We start from the raw sequence: 18,992 nt of genomic DNA on the forward strand, positions 1-18,992 counted from the left end.
TCTTTTCTGCACATTTAGTAAATACAGTTTACTTACTACTTATCTAACCCTTGAGTGAAATTCGTTCTTCTACAGATTGGGACCAACAAGATCATGCATCATACCAACTTAACTTTAACAATCGTAATAGTGTTTAAAGAGGGCCTCAGTGGTATACAACAGTTTCTGACTGTTCTCTGCATGGGAGCTACTCTTGTATGTCACTACATACTCTGATTCAAAGACAAGTGGGGGAAAAGAACAAAATGACAGTGGTATTTTTTGTTGCCTTCCAGATTTTTAATAATACTGGAAGTATGGGCTGTCAGATCTGCCATTGCTGTGCCATCACATTTTAAGGTTCATGTGGGTCCATTTTCATTTCTTAGTGTTTTCTCCAAGGAAATAAGTAGCAGTGTGAGGAGACTAACAGTTTACATACTTCTCTTGTTTAGTTTTATATCTGAATTATCCAAATCCTTTGCTTTGCTGTCACAATAGGTTTAATCTGTCCGTGCTTGAACATGGTCAGACAGAACAGGTAGGTTTTGTATTACCTGACGTGTTGAAGCACCTCCAACAAAATCTTATGTGCACAGCAAGGTTAGGCATCCAGAATCAAAATATTTACCTGATCTGTTAAAAGCAGTGAGCTCAGAGAGATCAATTAGCTACTAATTGACTGACAAGATTGTTTGTCCTGTAGGCTGTTTTGGCATCTCTTTGATAGCAGTTATTTGTTCAATTCAAGAGCTGTGGTTACTTTCAGAACTTTTACCTATAAAGGAAGTGTTTAAGATGAATTTGGCTCCCGTGTAGCTTTTTTTTTTTTTTTTTCCTCTCTCTCTTTTATTTTTTATTTGATTTTATAGTCATCCTGTGGAAATAAGTCTGTGTTCAGTTGGACTTTGGCAACGTGAAAGTTTTTTTTATACATTTTTTCCATCCGGTAGTAATGTGTACATTATGTATGATGCTGAAACAGGAAATAGTGATGTTCTTTAAGTGAGCAATCTGTGTCATTGCAGTGAAAAGGTCAACGTTAAGGCATTTCTGCTGTAGGCTCCTTCTGTGACTTCTTAAAATACACACTCAACTTGAATTTAAGTTTTTGGGGGATGCTATTTTTCTATAGAGAGTGGCAATTTAAGATTATATTTGAGATACTTAACATAGCAAAAAATGAGTGCAGCTGTGCTCTAAGCATTTAGGCTGCAAGCCAGCATCTCTTAAAGAAAATCATCCGTGTTTTCTTAATACCATGTAATTGAAAATTTATTGCAGTACATATTATGAATTTCTCTGTGGACATCTTAGAGGTGTTGGATTAGTTTATTTTCAGTTTGTAATAAATAACCTCAGATATTTGGTATATACATGTAGGATGATAAAGTCTAAACCTAAGTAATGCCTGATTCTGTGAGAATTTGCTCTTACTTTGACCTGCTGTTGAAATAATTTGTTTCCTTTTCCTCACTCAGAGGCATACTTCATATCTGATCAAAGCTCCTGAAGTGAAATGGGAGACTCCCGTTTCATGCCTGAATTTTCTGTAAGGTCACCACAGAAGGGATAGAGGTTTTCTATCTTGCTATACCAGTGTGCCTGGCCTCTGGCTTGGTGGGGTCACGTTCAGAGGAGGGAAGGAGAGTCTTATTCTTCACAGCATGTACCCATTGCCTTTGGGATGCAATGCCTAAGATAGGTTCCTACAGTTAAGATTACAGGAGTAAAATAGATTCCTTTCTTTGTTTTCATCGTAGAATCATAGAATCACAGAATGGTTTGGGCTGGAAGGGACCTTAAAGGACATGTAATTCCACCCCCCTGCCATGGGCAGGTCCACCTCTCAGGTTGCTTTCAGGCAGACTGATTCATTTATTTTCTTCAGCATGCTCAGGAAATGGTCTCAGAATAGTTTTAATTAGCTGAATTAGCAAGTTTAAAGTCAGCTTAGTAAAGCCTTCATATGAATGAAATAATCAATACTACTACAGTTAACTAAAACGTGCCATTGTGTGACATCACTCAACTGCTGGAATTCTGGAATATTTCTCAAAATCTGGGCCAGATTTAGTGTGATAACTGAAATAATAGTCGCAGAAATCAGGATACCAGATTTCATACAGCTTCTAGTTTTATTTGCACAGATCCTGTCTCTGGGAACCAGTAGGCACCATGGACACCAAAGTGTGTTCTTAGAAACCTGAGAATAAAAACCTAAAACCATATTCAGTTGTGGAGAGCTTGCAGTTGCAAAGAGCCAAAATATTCTGCTCTGGATGCTTCTGTAACTTCATCTTCTCAGTCAGTCTCCTTGGTTCCTGACTTCTTGGGGAACCCATGTGAGAAGTGTTTATCCAACAAAGAAATGAGTAACAGCTAATCTCAGTAACAGATTCTGCCTTGTAGCCTCTCCTTAAGCAAGTTTAGTACAGTTTGTTTGATTATTTAATAGTAAATTCACAGCATACTGTATGTGCTTGCTGAGCAGTACTTGTTTTTATATTTTCTAGTACTTTTAAATAATGTTTAAAAATATTGTAAAGATTAGTTCAGCTGCCCAATTCTAAAAATCTGTGTTATTCTAAATATTTTAGGGTATTTTCAAAACTGTGACTTTCTTGCTAGCTTTGAAAAATGGCAATGCATTCAATAAAACACTGAAATCCAGAGGGCAGGCAGAACATCTGGGGTGGAATTAAATGATCAAGTCAGAGCAGTGTCTTCAAGTATGAGGAGGTAACAACAGTAGTTACAGTACAGAAAGTAGCAGATTAAAATAAATGCACCTAACCTATCTTAAAATGGCTGCCTTCTTGAAATTGCGTCTGTAAAAGGATGCCTCAGCTCCTGCCAAACTGCAGCAAAAGCATGGGCATCTTTGCGTTCCCAGTAAAGCAAAATTTTGCCAAGTGCCAGTGGTTGACAAAGGAATTTACAGCCATTCCTAGAGGTGTTCAAACAGACAGGTAGAAGGCCAGCTACAAAACCACAGTCAGAAGGGACCCCTAGCCAAGGACTGCTGAAAATATGAAGAGAATCTCTCTGGTCAGGAGTGGGTAGCCTTTTTTTTTTTTTACAAAACTGGGAAAATTAAGAAGCGTTTCATTTTCCTTATCTTTTTGTAAGTATAGGTCAAAAAGTGAAGAAAGGGAGTTCACTTCCTGATGGCATTATCAAGTGTGGTATCAAGTAGTATGAAAAGCTTGAATTTGCTCGTCTCGTGTTTCTTTTTGTTGTTGTTTGGTTGGTTTGGTTTTTCATTTGTGCAAAATGCCAAAGCAACATACCCCAATGACTACATTCCTTTGTTACCTTGCTACAGTGCAAAACCAAACTCAGCACACAAATGAATATGTAACCTTACACAGGATGGACAAATCCTCCTCCTCTCCTCTCCTCTCCTCTCCTCTCCTCTCCTCTCCTCTCCTCTCCTCTCCTCTCCTCTCCTCTCCTCTCCTCTCCTCTCCTCTCCTCTCCTCTCCTCTCCTCTCCTCTCCTCTCCTCTCCTCTCCTCTCCTCTCCTCTCCTCTCCTCTCCTCTCCTCTCCTCTCCTCTCCTCTCCTCTCCTCTCCTCTCCTCTCCTCTCCTCTCCTCTCCTCTCCTCTCCTCTCCTCTCCTCTCCTCTCCTCTCCTCTCCTCTCCTCTCCTCTCCTCTCCTCTCCTCTCCTCTCCTCTCCTCTCCTCTCCTCTCCTCTCCTCTCCTCTCCTCTCCTCTCCTCTCCTCTCCTCTCCTCTCCTCTCCTCTCCTCTCCTCTCCCCCCTTTTTTTCTTTCCTCCCCACTGGGATGCCAACACCAAACAGCTCTTTGGGGAATATCATTAGTGGGACAGAGGGAAACACGGGGTAGGATGGCAAGCCAGAGGTGTGCTCCCCCTCAGTTTTATTCTCAGCTGCAGGTGGGGAAGTGCTCAGAGGTGGCCTCCCTTCCCTGCAAGGCTGGCTGGCTGCTGGGCTTGTCCCAGACATAAACTAGACTTGGCTAATAAGGGTCTTGGCAGAGGTCTGTGAGTGATCATTGGGATTTTATAGGAGCCACTGCAGCTTGTCTGTACTAACGATTGCCCTATAGAATAAGAATCCCTTAGGGGCCAGTTACGGTGGTTTTAGGCCGGTTTTGTGCTGGCAGTGCTGGACAGAAAAGATTTAAAGCACGGCTGGATCTGACCCTTAGTCCTTACTCTAGAGTCAATATTTATTCTGTATGGTGCACTCAGGATTTAGCCGGGAAGACATAAGCTTCCAATTTGTTCACTTGCAAGAGCTGTAATACGAGCTACAAATTGAGAAGTAGTAAAAGTTGTATTTTGCCAAATTTTATTTTAAAGCTGTTGAGTGTAACCATTTTAATGGTCTCAAAAATAAAATAAAATACAAAAAAATAATAAAAAAAAAGGAAAGAAAAGAAAGGAAGGAAGAATCTTGGAGCTCTGTAGCCAGCCAGATCTATGTCTCTTGCACGCAGCTCGCAGAGGCACCGCAGCAACGGGAGTGACAGAATAATGCTCCTTTTCTAGAAAGTTTTAAAAGTCTTGATTTAGTAGGTGCATCTGACATAAATACAGTTCCCAGTCTCCCAGTAATCTTCTCATGTTCAAAGCCCGCAGAGAAGTGAAATGCCCGGGTTTGAAGCAGGCAGATACCACGCAGTTGGCGTGGCGGGGCCTGGGGGATCCGGCTGCCAGGCCGCGCTCCTACGGGAACCTGGCCTGGCCCGCATCCAGCGAGGCCTCCGCGGCTGATGGCGAGCGAGGTGCTCAGCCCAGCCCAGCTCGGTGCACTGTCTGATCCGCCTAGGTGGGCTCCTCCAAGCCGCTCCACAGAAGCCGAACGGTGCCAGAGGTTTTAAAGGGAATGCACATTTTTATCATCCGTAGTTCCCTGCTTTGAAATATGAAGTATTTGAAATATCGGGAGTTTCTGTCTGTTGAAGAGGGTATTTTTGACGAAGAGCAATGCTGACAAGTATATTTGCAGTGTTTTCTAAAGGAGTAACATTAATCTGTTGAAATTTGGAAGTCTCCTGTTGGATTTCTCCATTTAGGCCAGTAAAACTTAGCATTAGGGAAAAAAAAATAAAAAGAAAGAAAGGATATTAAAACAATCTTTGACACAGGATGGATGGGAGTTCAAACCAAACCAGAAATGGCTATGTTGATTCTGGAAAGGGATTTATTTTCCCCAGGAGAGTGACGTTGACCAAACTTAAGCCGTCAATAATCCCTGTAATTAGTCTATACCTGTTTCATAGTGTAGGTTGAAAAATTATATAGAGCACTCTGAAAATAGCAGGACCACAGAATGACTTGAACTCTGTAGCAGACGTCTCAGTCCAGAACTGGAAATTGATGGAAGTATATTAGCATCATCTTTTGCTCAAATAAAACCACTGCTGTCACATTTCTGTGACTGGCAGATTTCTTCTCTGAAGATGTTCTTGGCAGAGGGAATATGGAACAGAAAAGATGCTTCCATCCTCTAGAAATTTCTGCTTCACCATTTGCAAAATTGCCCAATATGGAAAAAAGTATTTTTCTTTGAAGATGGCTTATAACTTCATGCTCTTTCACTTAGGAACATTGCCTCTAGTCCCTGTTCCTGCTCCTCAGTTGCTATATTTCCCTTTACTTCTGTGCTTGTGTGTTAGCATCACTGCTGACATGAGACTTGGTTTAGCTCGGTTGCCAAAATTTTTAGCCCTTTGCCTGCCATTTGCTAATAAGGAACTGCAGATCTGCTCCATCATAACCAATTCTCATATATTGTATATAGTACATAAGGCTTATTTTTTACGTTTGTAGTGACACTTTTAATATGAAGAAGCAAATTAGGAAAATTTAAAGTTTTTCTTGAATTACATTTTGTCTTTTTGCTGATGGAGGATGAGACAAGAAAACTATTTAAAAATCCATTAACACATCAAAGCTGAATGACTTCATGACCTAAAATATTGCGGTTTCCGTCTAATAAATTGCTATTATTTTGTACTATATGGGAATCCTCTATAGTTATATTTTTAGCTTTATTTGTGCTATAAAATAAATAATTGATAACTGGTGGCACAGTAGTAATTCTATTAACATCAAATCATCAGGCTTTACTAATGTCCTTTCTTTGAAAGTGTTATTAAATAAGTATTTTTAGCACTTACTGTAAGTGATTACAGAGAGCTATTTTTTTGACTTTTAGATACAGTTTTTTCTTTTATACACTTTACTATTTCATCATCTGTTGGTTTTATTCAGTGGAGAAAACATAATAGTACTGGTAGTTTTTCTGACAGTTTCTAATTGGAGGTTATTATATTAGCCCATATCCCATCCTCTGCAGCTAATACTTACAATATTTCTAAGGATTTTGTATAAAAATAAATGGAAATGCTCTGGCTTTTGTCCTCCTGGATTTTTGTCTTCTAAAGAAATGTTGAATATTGAACAAACCTCATTTTTAACAAAACAAAACAAAATACATTTTCAAGATTGGATTTGTCAAAAACCGCAAGGGAGAATCCTCCTTTTACTGTAAGGGAGAACTGATCTTCCAGCTAGAGAGATGCTGCTCAGTTTTCCTTTTTCAGATGCATTCCCTGTGCTGGTCTTTTCTGTAATGCAAAGAGTAACTTGCAGTAGCAAATTATGGCAGGTACATAAGTCTTTTAGATATGTATTTGGTCTGTAGGTTTCTCTTTTGAGGAAGCCACATATTCTTGAGCACTATCCCACTGGTGTTAACTGGTCTGGAAGCTTACTTGTTTTCACTACTTTTTTTTTTTTTTTGTACCTTAATGGTGACATCCTGGCCAGGATTTCATTCTGGTCCCTGAAACATTTAATGAGAAGCCTAGAAGACCTAAAAGTATTAGCTGGAGTGAGATATTGAAAGGGGATTTGCCAATGGGATTCAGGAATAATCCAGGTTTAGCAAAGGTGTAGGAATGAAGAGCAACATTGGGCAGCTCTCTTTTTACTGATTAAGGAACATGAGACTACATCAGTTTAGATTTGCAGTTATCCTTAAAAGACCTTTAAAAAGCTTCCCACTCATATTCTTCAAAATGTGCTTGCTCAGATCTCTGAGATGTGATGTGACATTTTCCCAATGGGTGGATAAATGAAATTTTCAGGCCTCTGCTGTAAATAATAGAAAATTTTCTTCAGCATATATACTTAATATCAATAACTTCTTACGACTGTTTTTTTTTTTTTCTACAGAAAATCTGAAGACAGTCATGCCTATTAGATGTCCAGAAGATGCAGGTAATTGTTTTATACCTAAAAAGGCATATATTCTCATTCCCTTATTGTTTTCTTGTACTTCTCTAATGTTTCTTCAAGCCCAATTCAGTTTTTGCACTATAGGAATTAAAAATATTCAAGTATCTTTAATACTGCTTCTTTTTATAACCTTTTTTTCTCGCTACTGTAAAATAGCAACTTTATAATTTGCACTGTTTCATCCAGAAAATATCCTCTATTTGGATAATACAGAAGCAGGAAGCCTACATTGTTCTTCTAATTCAAATGCTGTACTTACCTGTGAACGTCATACCTCCAAGTTTTCTTCTTTGTAAAAGAACTTTGGAATCCTGTTGCATTTAAGCATAAAAACTGCATGTATCAGCTGGATAGAAATGTTTGAACATTGAAATCTAAACTGCTTAAGGCACATAAAACAGTCAGAGCTCATTCCTCTAGTATGTGTTTTACCTCTAGCAATACATTCTTGCTAAAATGTAATATGGTGTTTGGAAGATGGAGATGTGGAAAGGTACTAATACTGTTGTGTTCAGAAGGCTTAGTTGATGTCTTTTTTGACTGTATAAAAGTAGTGTAAAAAGGTGATCAAGACTTCCTTGTAAAAAAAGAAAAAAAAAAAAGATGATATAAGGTAAGAAGTACCTCACTATACCCATCTTAAAACTTGGAATATTATCCAAGGTAGTCATCTAGGATTTCTGCCTAGCCAACAGTGAGAAACAGGCATCTCCAAAGTCGAGGGCCATATGCATAGACATCACATACGTCTGAAGCACACACTATGATATGGAAAGATTTCTCCTCTGGAAGTACCAATCACCATCCTCTGAATTAAGAGGAAAGCCAGGTGACTAAAGTGTGTGTCTGAACTGCAGGTGAGTAATACTGGATAAGGTAGTTCCTGCCGATGGGGTTAGGACTATATTTTCAGCAGTGATTTGCTGAAAGGTCTTTAAAAGTAGATGTCAGACTTTCTGAGAATCAAACCTCTTTAAACTGTCCTGAGAAAGCCTTCAAAAATTATTGTTCAGGTTGGAAAGTGTAGATCACTGTTTTCTATTCTTAGGGCTTTTATTGAGTAGTGAGTACACTTGTGTGAAATCTTTGGAACAATTCTTTACTGTGTCTCCTCACAAAATGGGATTTTGTGAAATGCAGTTACCTTTACTTAAGTCTCTTAGTATTTTTAATGAAAGGCTCAATAAAAAAATAAAAATACAACCAACTGTAGTGATGTTGTTTTGCCCAGGTATATTAACTGGTGCTTGAGTTTTCTTTTTTTTTTTTTTTTTGCTTTTTCCTTACAGATACCTGTGTCACCATGGAGGAGATGAAGAGAACCTTGCTCTAGTAGATCACAAATATCTCTGCGTCATTCTGCATCTCAGTGTTTAATAACAATGGAAAATGTCCAAATGCTATAACAAGTCTTTGCAAATGTATAATAAACTGTTTAGGAAAGTTCATGCAATGAACAGGACTGTATAATAATCACATTAGTGTACAGACACAAATCTAATGCCTATAGACTACTGCGTGGAAAGTTCCAAAGAGAAAGAAAAGTCTGTGAACTTGCAACAGCCCTGGAAAAATGGGAGCAACAAAACTTTAAAAAGCACAGCTTTGGACACACTCCATGAGTCTGCACAGCTTTCAAGTGAACTAGCACTTAAGACCTTGTGTAACAAAATGGACTCTGGGGACACAGCTATAGGGCAAAAAGCTACCTCAAGGTCTGGAGAAACTGCTAAAGTACCAAGTAGATGGAGGCAAGAACATTCAGCTGTTATTAAGATGAGCACTTTTGGCAATCAAGAAGTACAGAGGCAACCACAAATAGATCACGAGCAAATTGGAAACACAGCATCAGCACAACTTTTTAGTTCTGGGAAACTGGTATCATCGAATGAGGCTGCACAGCAAGTCACGGAGAAGCAATATCCACAGCATCGTCCAACTCCTTACTCATGTCAACATTCACTTTCTTTCCCACAGCATTCATTGCCACAAGGCTTCTTGCACAACATAAAGCCACATCAGAGCTTGGAAGGCCCTCCTTGGCAGTTTCCTAGCCACTTGCAATCAGTTGCCTCAGAGGACTTGTTTCCTTTTCATATGCATAGCCATAGTGGAGGTTTCTCCAGGAAGAAGATTTCAAGTTTGAACCCTGCGTACAGCCAATATTCACAGAAATCTTTAGAACAATCAGAAGATGCTCACAAAAAGGAGCACAAACCCAAAAAGCCTGGCAAATACATTTGTCCTTACTGTAATCGGGCTTGTGCCAAACCTAGTGTACTTAAAAAGCATATTAGGTCTCATACTGGGGAGCGACCATACCCTTGTGTTCCTTGTGGTTTCTCCTTCAAGACAAAGAGCAACCTCTACAAGCACAGGAAGTCACATGCCCATGCAATTAAAGCAGGACTGGTACCTTTCACAGAATCAGCAGTCTCCAAATTGGACCTAGATGCCAGTTACATTGATGTGGAAGCCGAAATACATTCAGATGGTGAGCAGAGCACAGACACTGATGAGGAGAGCTCACTGCTTGTGGAAGGGTCTGACAAAATGAGCCCTGTTCCGCAGCTCCCCCTGGACATTGCTAGCAGAGGCAGTTTTCACTCCTCCATGGAAGAGTCCTTGGTGGGGCCAATGAAAGTGCCCATTTTGATTATCCCTAAAAGTGGAATTCAGTTACCCAGTGAGAGTTCACCCTATATTGGCTCTGATATGTTGCAAAACCCATCCTTAAGTACCAAGTCTGATGACTCTCACACAGTTAAACAGCGACTTGCACTAAGACTCTCAGAGAAAAAAGGGCAAGATTCTGAGCAGTCATTAAACCTCCTGAGCCCACACAGTAAAGGAAGCACTGACTCTGGCTACTTTTCTCGCTCAGAAAGTGCTGAGCAGCAAATAAGCCCACCAAATACTAATGCAAAGTCTTACGAAGAGATCATCTTTGGGAAGTTTTATAGGATTAATCAAAGGACAGCACTAACAGTAGCCACAACGAATCAGGAACACAGTTTAATGGGTAGAAAGGGTAAAGCAGAGCCATTACCTCTCTTAAATAACAGAATGGATATCAAGATGCTTGAGGAACATATTTCTCAGCTTACTCCAGGTAAAGAAGAACTCATTGACTCCAGTAATTTGAGCACTATTAAATCTACACAAGTTTATCCAGGCAGCAATACAGAATCTAGACAATCCCAGGCTGCATCATCCATCAAAAGTGAATCCAACTTGTATCAAGCCGGTCAGCAGGGTGAGGTGCCTGTCCTTCTAGAGCCCCCAGTAGATTCTTCTCCTCTTATTAGAAGTAACTCCATGCCAACCTCTTCTGCAAACAGCCTAAGTATTCCCCCGTCTCTGAGAGGAAGCCATTCATTTGATGAGAAGATGACTGGCTCAGATGATGTATTTTACCCTGGCACAGTGGGAATATCCCACCAAAGGATGTTGAGAAGACAGGCTGCCTTTGAACTGCCCTCTGTGCAGGAAGGGCACTCAGATTCAGACTATCATGGAAGACCAGGGAAAAATATCATTATTGCTTCCAGCAGACAACCAGCAGGTGACAAAGGACCATCCTCAAAAGAGAAGAAAGCAGGAGACAAGACCTTTTATGACTATGATGCCAGTGGAAAGCACTACAGAAAATGGGAAGAATATGAAGCTCAGAAGCAAAACTACAGGGACTCGCCATCCTTAGGTGGAGCAAACAAGGGGGGAGAGTATTTCATTGATCCACTCGGACAGTCTCAGGCAGTGCCATCCATGCTTGGAACAACTTTTGAAAACAGAAAGCGCAGGAAAGAGGAGAGCGTTGGAGATGAGGAGGACAGTCCCATGCTTTGCAGCAGTACAACTGGCACCACTGGAGGAATTCAGCCTTTGGACTTTGATCCCAAATCCCAAATTCAGGATGTGCCAAGGAGTGGATTTTCCCTTCAAGGTCTAGACAATTCTGCCCATTGCCATGCAGAGCGTTTTGAAATGTGCAGGCCTTACTTGCAGTCTGGAAGTCCTGCAGCTTCTCTGGAAGACTCATCCTTAATTGCAGAGCAAGAAAAGACTGCAGAATCGCTAACTAGAAAGCCCCCTGGAAATGTCATCTCTGTCATTCAGCACACAAATTCATTGAGCAGGCCAAACTCATTTGAAAGGTCTGAATCTACAGAACATGTTGTATGCCAGCAGGATAAGATCTATTCACCATCTGAAACATGTGAGAGTGAGATTTCTGAGTCCCCCATGAGCCCAGACCGAGCTCCACAAACAGAAAATGCTGACACCAGTAAGCCACCTCCATCCCAGCAACCTCAGCCGTATCATATGCAGCCCAGATTGGTTCGCCAGCACAACATACAGGTACCTGAAATTCGTGTCACAGAGGAGCCAGATAAGCCTGAAAAAGAAAAAGAAGTGCAGAACAAAGAGCAGGAGAGACCCACCGAAGAATTCCAGTGGCCCCAGAGAAGTGAAACCCTTTCTCAACTTCCAGCCGAAAAGCTACCACCCAAAAAGAAGCGCTTACGGCTGGCTGACATGGAGCACTCCTCTGGAGAGTCTAGCTTTGAGTCCACAGGTACAAGCCTCTCTCGCAGCCCTAGCCAAGAAAGCAATTTATCCCACAGTTCAAGTTTTTCAATGTCCTTTGAAAGAGAAGAAACAATGAAGTTCATCACACCTCCCAAACAAGATGAGTTTGGAAAGCAGTCCGAGTTTTTAACAGTTCCAGCTGGTGCTTACTCACTTTCCGTCCCTGGGCATCACCATCAGAGGGAAATGAGACGCTGCTCGTCTGAACAGATGCCCTGTCCTCACGCTGCTGAAATCCCAGAGATCCGAAGTAAATCCTTTGATTATGGGAACCTGTCTCATGCCTCTTCAGCTGGGACACCTACTACTGCACTATCTCCATCACGAGAAAGGAAGAAATGCTTCTTGGTTCGCCAGGCTTCCTTTAGTGGTTTTCCAGAGATTTCCCAGACTGATCAGAGCACAGAACAAAGTATAAAGCAGGAACAGATGGAACACGCACAGGCTGGTCTCCGCTCCTCCCAGCTTGCCTGGCATCACTCCCCTTCCTCTGTACTTCAGCCCATTCAGGTGGATGACTCTGGAAAACAGGCTGTTGGTTCTTGTGCTCAGCTTAGTAATAGCTCATCCCACCTTGCCCAGCAACAGGCTCTTCTTGCAGATAGCCCAGAAATGTTAAGGACTCCCTTGATCCAACAAGCACCTTATATTTCCAGCAAACATCCATCAGAGCAGCAGCAGCTATTTGCACATCAGGATAAGGTCCCATTTCCCCCTATTCATAACGCCTTATTTCAGTTCCCATATCCAACTGTCTGCATGGTTCACTTGCCACCATCTCAGCAGCCAGTCCTGTGGCAGTCATGCTCAGAACCTCTACACTTCCAGCATCATTTTGTACAACAGCTGCAGAAGTCTTATGTCAAGCCACCTTTCCAAACAGACGTTCCTCCAAGTTATCACCTGGAACATAATTCAGAGTTTATTGGAAAGAAACCAGCTGATTATGTACATGCTAAAGAGCAAGCATACCAGCATTACTCAGGAACATCTGGGCAGTATTCAAAAAGTACTCTTGCGAAGTACCAGTCAGATCATAGCATTAAACCGACTGATACCTCCTCTGAGCAGCATCTTCAGACCGAGTTTGACTCCCCATCTGATGGATCTGTACAGTCTTTGCCAGGAACAGTTGTTCCCGTCAGGATTCAGACCCATGTGCCATCATATGGTAGTGTCATGTACACAAGCATTTCCCAGATCCTTGGACAAAGCAACAGTCCCGCAATTGTAATTTGTAAAGTTGATGAGACTGTTTCTCAAAGAACATTGGCAACCAATGCAACAATGCACGGAATTGGATTTAACATAGCTCAGATGCTAGGCCAGCATGGAGGGCTAGAAAAATATCCTTTGTGGAAAGTGCCGCAGACACTATCACTTGGACTGGAGCCCTCGATTCCCCTCTGTTTGACTTCCAGTTCTGACATGGCTTCTACCTTGGGAGGAGGCAAACGGATGCTTTCACCTGCCAGTAGCTTGGAGCTCTTCATGGAGACCAAGCAACAGAAACGAGTCAAAGAAGAAAAAATGTACGGGCAGATAGTTGAGGAGCTAAGTGCTGTTGAGTTAACTAACTCCGATATAAAGAAAGATTTTCCAAGAATGCAGAAGCCTCAACTGGTAAGGCAGAGCTGTACTACTGAGCCAAAAGAAAGTCTGCCATCCATGTCATCCTCTTCACCACTGTCATCCTCATCATCTCAAGATTACCCACCTGTCAGCATTCCGACAGCTGATGCTTTCCCACTAAGCAGGGAGAAACTTTCAAGTTTTGATTCCACATCACCAGGGCAAAAGTCCAGTGGCCCTTCTGAAGGAAGAGACTCGCCAGAAGAACTGGATGTGGATGAAACAGCCTCAGATATGAGCATGAGCCCACAGAGGTCTTCATTACCACCAGGAGAAATTCAGCCGGAAGAGCAACTGAAACATCAGAAAATGCCTCTTGGGATGCTAGTTCAGATGGCATCCAATAACAGTGGGAAAGTCACAGGTTCTACCATTCTCCTGACAGATGTAGCAGATTTTCAGCAGATCCTTCAGTTCCCAAGTCTTCGCACTACTACAACTGTGAGCTGGTGTTTCTTAAACTATACAAAACCCAATTACATTCAGCAACCAACCCTCAAGTCTTCTGTTTACGCTTCATGGTGTATAAGTTCATGTAACCCAAACCCATCTGGGCTAAGTACAAAGACCACTTTAGCACTTCTAAGGTCCAAGCAAAAAAACACCACAGAAATCTACACTCTGGCTGCTATGCATAGACCTGGAGCTGGTAAACTGACATCATCAAGTGCATGGAAGCAATTTGCTCAGGTAAATAAGAGGTTTTAATAAAATTAAATTAATATATCTTTATTTGAGAAAATACTTGTAAACTATGAAATGTAAGGTTCCCCCCCCAAAAAAAAAATATATATATATAAATATATCCCGATTGAGAAATCAGGTTTTAAGTTTCCCATGACAACTTATGAGCCTTGATTTACCCCTCTGCAAACTCTGATACTTCTGTTGCCTCTGTCTCCATTTTGAGAATCAGTTGTGAAAAGTGAGGCTTTTAAAGCCCTCTCTTCACATGTGCCAGAACCCAATACATTATCTCCTTTTATTTTTCCTACCTTTTTGCCATGTCCTGATTCAAACAGTAGACACAAACATCCGTGCAAGTTCATAAGTAAAGATTAAGTTAAAATTGAATAAGGATTTTCAGGTCATTTTAATGTCTTTTACATATTGACTCTTCCTTATGAACTAAGCATTAGATAATGGTGCCAGGGAAAATTCTGTAATAGCAATAAATTACCTTCTAAGGCTTTTCCATCTCAATTTTCCATGATTATTTTTTTTTCCTGGGGAAAGATATGGTGCTGTCTTTTCTGTCAAGACTCTCATAAAAATTTGTCCATGCTGCCTCCTCTCTTATTCGCCATCAAATTGAATGGGACAAATTAATTCATTGTATAGAGTTGCACCAAAATGAGAGTTTGGCTTTGACCTGGAATGTTAAAAGTACTTGAAATGAAGTGTGCATTTATTGTGTGTTCCAGCAGTAACACCATTCCTTGACTTTGTTCTACAGATGAAACACGAGCCATTCTTCTTGTTTGGCAGCAAGCTTGAAAAGAAAGTAGTGGGGAATATTATAAAAGAAAGAGTAAAAGGAGACATTCATGGAGATAAAGACATTACATCCAAACAAACTGAGCCGATACGAATTAAAATCTTTGAAGGAGGGTAAGAAAATGCAACTGGAAATGTCAAGCTCAGCCTGTTGTTTTAAAAAGATTTGAAAATGAACATGAATGAACTGGGATGTAAACAGTCTCCTGTATTTCTGCTATGTATTTTAGCTCCCAAGCTTCTTTCTGTTTCGTGTATATGTCAGTCTTAAAACAAACTACAGGATACCTGTATAGTTAGTTACTCTTGGCACAATCTTTGCTATTAGGACAATTATATTTTTTTATATCTGTGTGAGAGCACTCACTCCAAATTGTCACTTTCATTCTTTAGGTCAAAAATAAATGGATAGACACTTAACATTTTGTCATTTTCTATACGTTTTTTTTTAATCTAATGGCTTCTGTGAGGACATCCTTCATTTTTAGACTCTGTGTGCCTCCACTTACTTGAATGGGTTAGCTAGGTATGCTTACTCTTATTCTTATAATACTACATTACTGGATTTTGAATTCTGGAGATAAAATGTGAGATGTAAAAGCAAGATAGCAATGAAATCTATGATACCTAAACCTAATCCATAGATCTGTCATGTAAGGTTGATAAAACAATGCTTAATTTTACTATGGCCATCTACTACTCATGTAATAATAGAAACAACTAACAAAGAGAGTGAGAAAGGAGACCTGAAAGCCCATTAGCAATGTTTTGAGGCTTACGAACCTTGTTATTAAAAAAAAAAATAAAAATGGGCAGTTGTTTGCCTCTCTTGGAGTATACTCTAAAATGTAAGATATTGTTTTATTTGTTTTAAAGAATTCTGCCAAGATGCAATTAATTTGACAAAGGTTAGTAGTGAATAGTCAGGTGGCTGAACAAGCTGTTTATTTTAGTCTTACCACACCCAAATGGTCTCATAGTGATGTGTTATTGGGATAATTAAATAGGTTAGGATGGAGATGTGATGAATTTGTACATGCCTTTCATTCCCCCATCATTTGGTACTCTAAAATCTCAGGTGTCCTTCATTCCCATGGTGTGTTTTGAATCCCCTTGGACCCTTGGATAGTCTCCATGAAATGAACATTAACATTTCTTTCTAGTCTGCAACAATGGAAGGGTATAGCCTACATCTTGCTTGGAAGACTGAAAATGTTATTTTGGAGATTGTTATAGGTATGCTGACCCAGACACCCTGATCGTGGCTGTTCTCTGTAGCTTTACAGAACTTAATACCCCAGTCAGTAAGGCGGCTACATGAGAGTGACCCAAATTCAGGGGTGAGTCTAAGTTCATAAGAAATTTAAAGAGCTGTTGCTTAGATTCACACCCACTTTGAAGAATAAAATTTGCCTGCTTCTCACTACGTATCATTTCTGAATTTGGATCAGTCAGTTGAAGATAGTCTGCACTAAGGTGCATGATGAGAGGTCAGAAGAGTAAAAGTTTGTTAAGAAAAGCAACTTTTAGAAAGATTCAGATTAGCATGGACTGTAACAGATCACTCTACCATCTAGCATTTTTTTAAGAAACTTTGTACATTACTCACACCATCTTAAGTTTCCTTGTACACCAATAAGGTTTATGTAACTATTTGTGTAAAGGCATATAATTCACGTCAGCCAGACATACCTCCTAGTAATACTTGGCTATGTTTACTCTACTTCATTAGAGTGGAACAAAAAGAGAGAAACCTTGATACACACTTTAATTTCTGGAGTTGGAAGAGGGGAGGGGGAAAAATAATCTGTGCAATGTACTTCCCTAATAGGATCATATAAACTGCAAAGCTTCAGTGAATGTGGTGATAAAGTGTTAATCAGTCCACCCTTTCCTTATAGATCTTCATTTTAATGTACATTTTATAGGAATTGTTTCTGGAAGGGTAGATTTTTTCTTTGTATTAGTTTGGTTGCTGTTGTTTTTTTCTTTAGTGGATCAAATATCCTTTACATGTTATAACCATGTCTTTCATTATTTTCTGTCCTGACTAATGAGTTTATCCTCCTCTTCAGGTTTTTGTTTGTGACTTCTGAAAGCTAGCTTTTTAACATGGGTGGGTTTTCACGCTTGCTTGCTCTTGTCTGTAGAGCTGTTCTGTTCTACTCTGTTCTCTTCTGCTTTCATCAAGCTCATCTTTGCGTCACCTGAGCACACACAAGCAGTGCACTGAACTATGCAGCAGATGTCTGTTGTGTTTGTTTCATGGCCCCCCCCCCCCAGACAGACAAGCATGCATGGCGATATCTTGTTTCAGCAGGGTATTTTCCTCTAGTTTTTGTTTGTCTTAAGAAGTGGATTTACTTATAGTTCTTGATTATTTGGGTTCTGTGAATGTGGAGAAGGCAATTCAGAATTCACGGTTGAGAAAGACCTGCAGCCATCACAGTTTTCAGTTCCTGGAAAAGTCTGTCCACTACACAGGGAAGTGTAGTCGTGCTGATGCTCTATGCCAGGGGAGTGGAGCGCCTGTATGACAGGTACAAGTAGGTTTAAAAAACCAAATAGATAGGGCTGGGGACTGGGGATCCATGAGAAGGTGAGGTAACAGAATGAACAGAGTTCAGCAGAAAAGTAGATGTCATAGCACATCACCACATCACTTGCTGCACCGAAGTCAAGAGCTGTTTGTAAGCATCACAGCAGAGGGGTTTTTGAAGGAAGAAGCTAACAACCGTATTATTACCTCTAGCAGGTGGCTTGATTCAAATGAAATTATTTAAATCACAAAATCGGCTTTCCACCAGCTGTGACTACCAAACCTCGGTGCAATGTGAAGCAATATTCCTCAGTGAAAATCAGCAACTTGAAGTTCGGTAGTTGCTACATTACAGTTAGATACTCACAGTGTGAAGTTGAAAGAAGGGAGGGATATAGAACATTCCCACTCATCTGACATCTTGCTTAGTGACTTTACCAGCTTACAGCAAGATTGCAGGTTTTTTTATGTTTGCTCTTGTATATCTATCAGTAATAGATTCTAATTGAAAATCCCCAATAAAATAGCATTTCAATTAGAAATTGCATGACTCTGAGGTTTATGAATGCTTTTTAGTTCTAGAGCCCCATTCACATCAAGCTCAGAGTACCACTGACCATAGTCTCATGAAAGTTGTATAGTGGGAAAGGGAGTCATTGGAAGATTTGAGAGAAGCAGAAGTTAGTAGTAAGCTCTAATATTCCTGAGGGCTAGGAAAGGTATTCACCATAGACTCAGATTTCTTGTGCTTCAGTGTTTGGACCAGACCATATTTAAACGTCAAAATTGTCTGTGTCATTTCTCTTGCAGTTGTGCTGATGGGGCATACTTAGAAAGTCAAGGTCAATTGTGGTCAAGAACTGTGCATATGAGTGACAAAGAGATGACTCCTGTCTAATTGACTTTGTGCCCAGGGGGACCTGAGAGGTGACAGAAGATGGTAGAATGAGGTCAGGCAGAGGATGTCATAACAACATTTTTCTTAGCAGTATCAAGCAGGGATGGTTTGGTAGACTCCATCCCAGCAAAATCAGAGTATAAGGAGGGATGAAGAGAAGATGGCAGTCTTTCAAGCAATAATGAATATATTTTCTGTCTGTGAAAGAAGGCCTAGAGGTGGCTGATGAAGCAACAGATGTGAAGATGAAAGAGAACGTGGGAACTGGGGCACACAGAAAAGCAGAATCCCAGAAATGTGCAGCCAAAACTACCAGAGAGATGGCTCTTAAACATCATTAAACTACATCAGTTTTGCCTGTGATGCCAGGGACAATGAAAGAAAAGGGAGACAGCCAACTTTATTAGAAAGAAGATAAGAAAAACTGAATTTAGGCGCCCACATTTGAAAGACAAGCTGATGTTTTTCATAGATAATGAGATGGATGTGAGAACAGGACAGTGTTTTATGTATTTGTAATATATTAGTTTCAGTATTTATATTGTTGGTGGCATTATTGAATATATGGAAGAAGTG

The 18,992-nt window shown here is 40.4% G+C and overlaps 1 protein-coding gene across 1 annotated transcript in view; it reads left to right on the forward strand.

Moving 5' to 3' along the window:
- The window catches only part of HIVEP2 (HIVEP zinc finger 2), a 134,145-nt gene that overhangs the window by 99,157 nt on the left and 15,996 nt on the right, over window positions 1–18,992 (forward strand). Inside the window, exons 5-7 of the mRNA XM_068675088.1 lie at window positions 7,195–7,239; window positions 8,547–14,172; window positions 14,939–15,093. Of these exons, the coding sequence (XP_068531189.1) occupies window positions 8,758–14,172; window positions 14,939–15,093 (5,570 nt within the window). The 5' untranslated portion in view covers window positions 7,195–7,239; window positions 8,547–8,757. The remainder of the gene's footprint in view (window positions 1–7,194; window positions 7,240–8,546; window positions 14,173–14,938; window positions 15,094–18,992) is intronic.

The sequence above is a fragment of the Anas acuta genome, chromosome 3, assembly GCF_963932015.1.
Source record: "Anas acuta chromosome 3, bAnaAcu1.1, whole genome shotgun sequence".
NCBI classification, from domain to species: domain Eukaryota; kingdom Metazoa; phylum Chordata; class Aves; order Anseriformes; family Anatidae; genus Anas; species Anas acuta.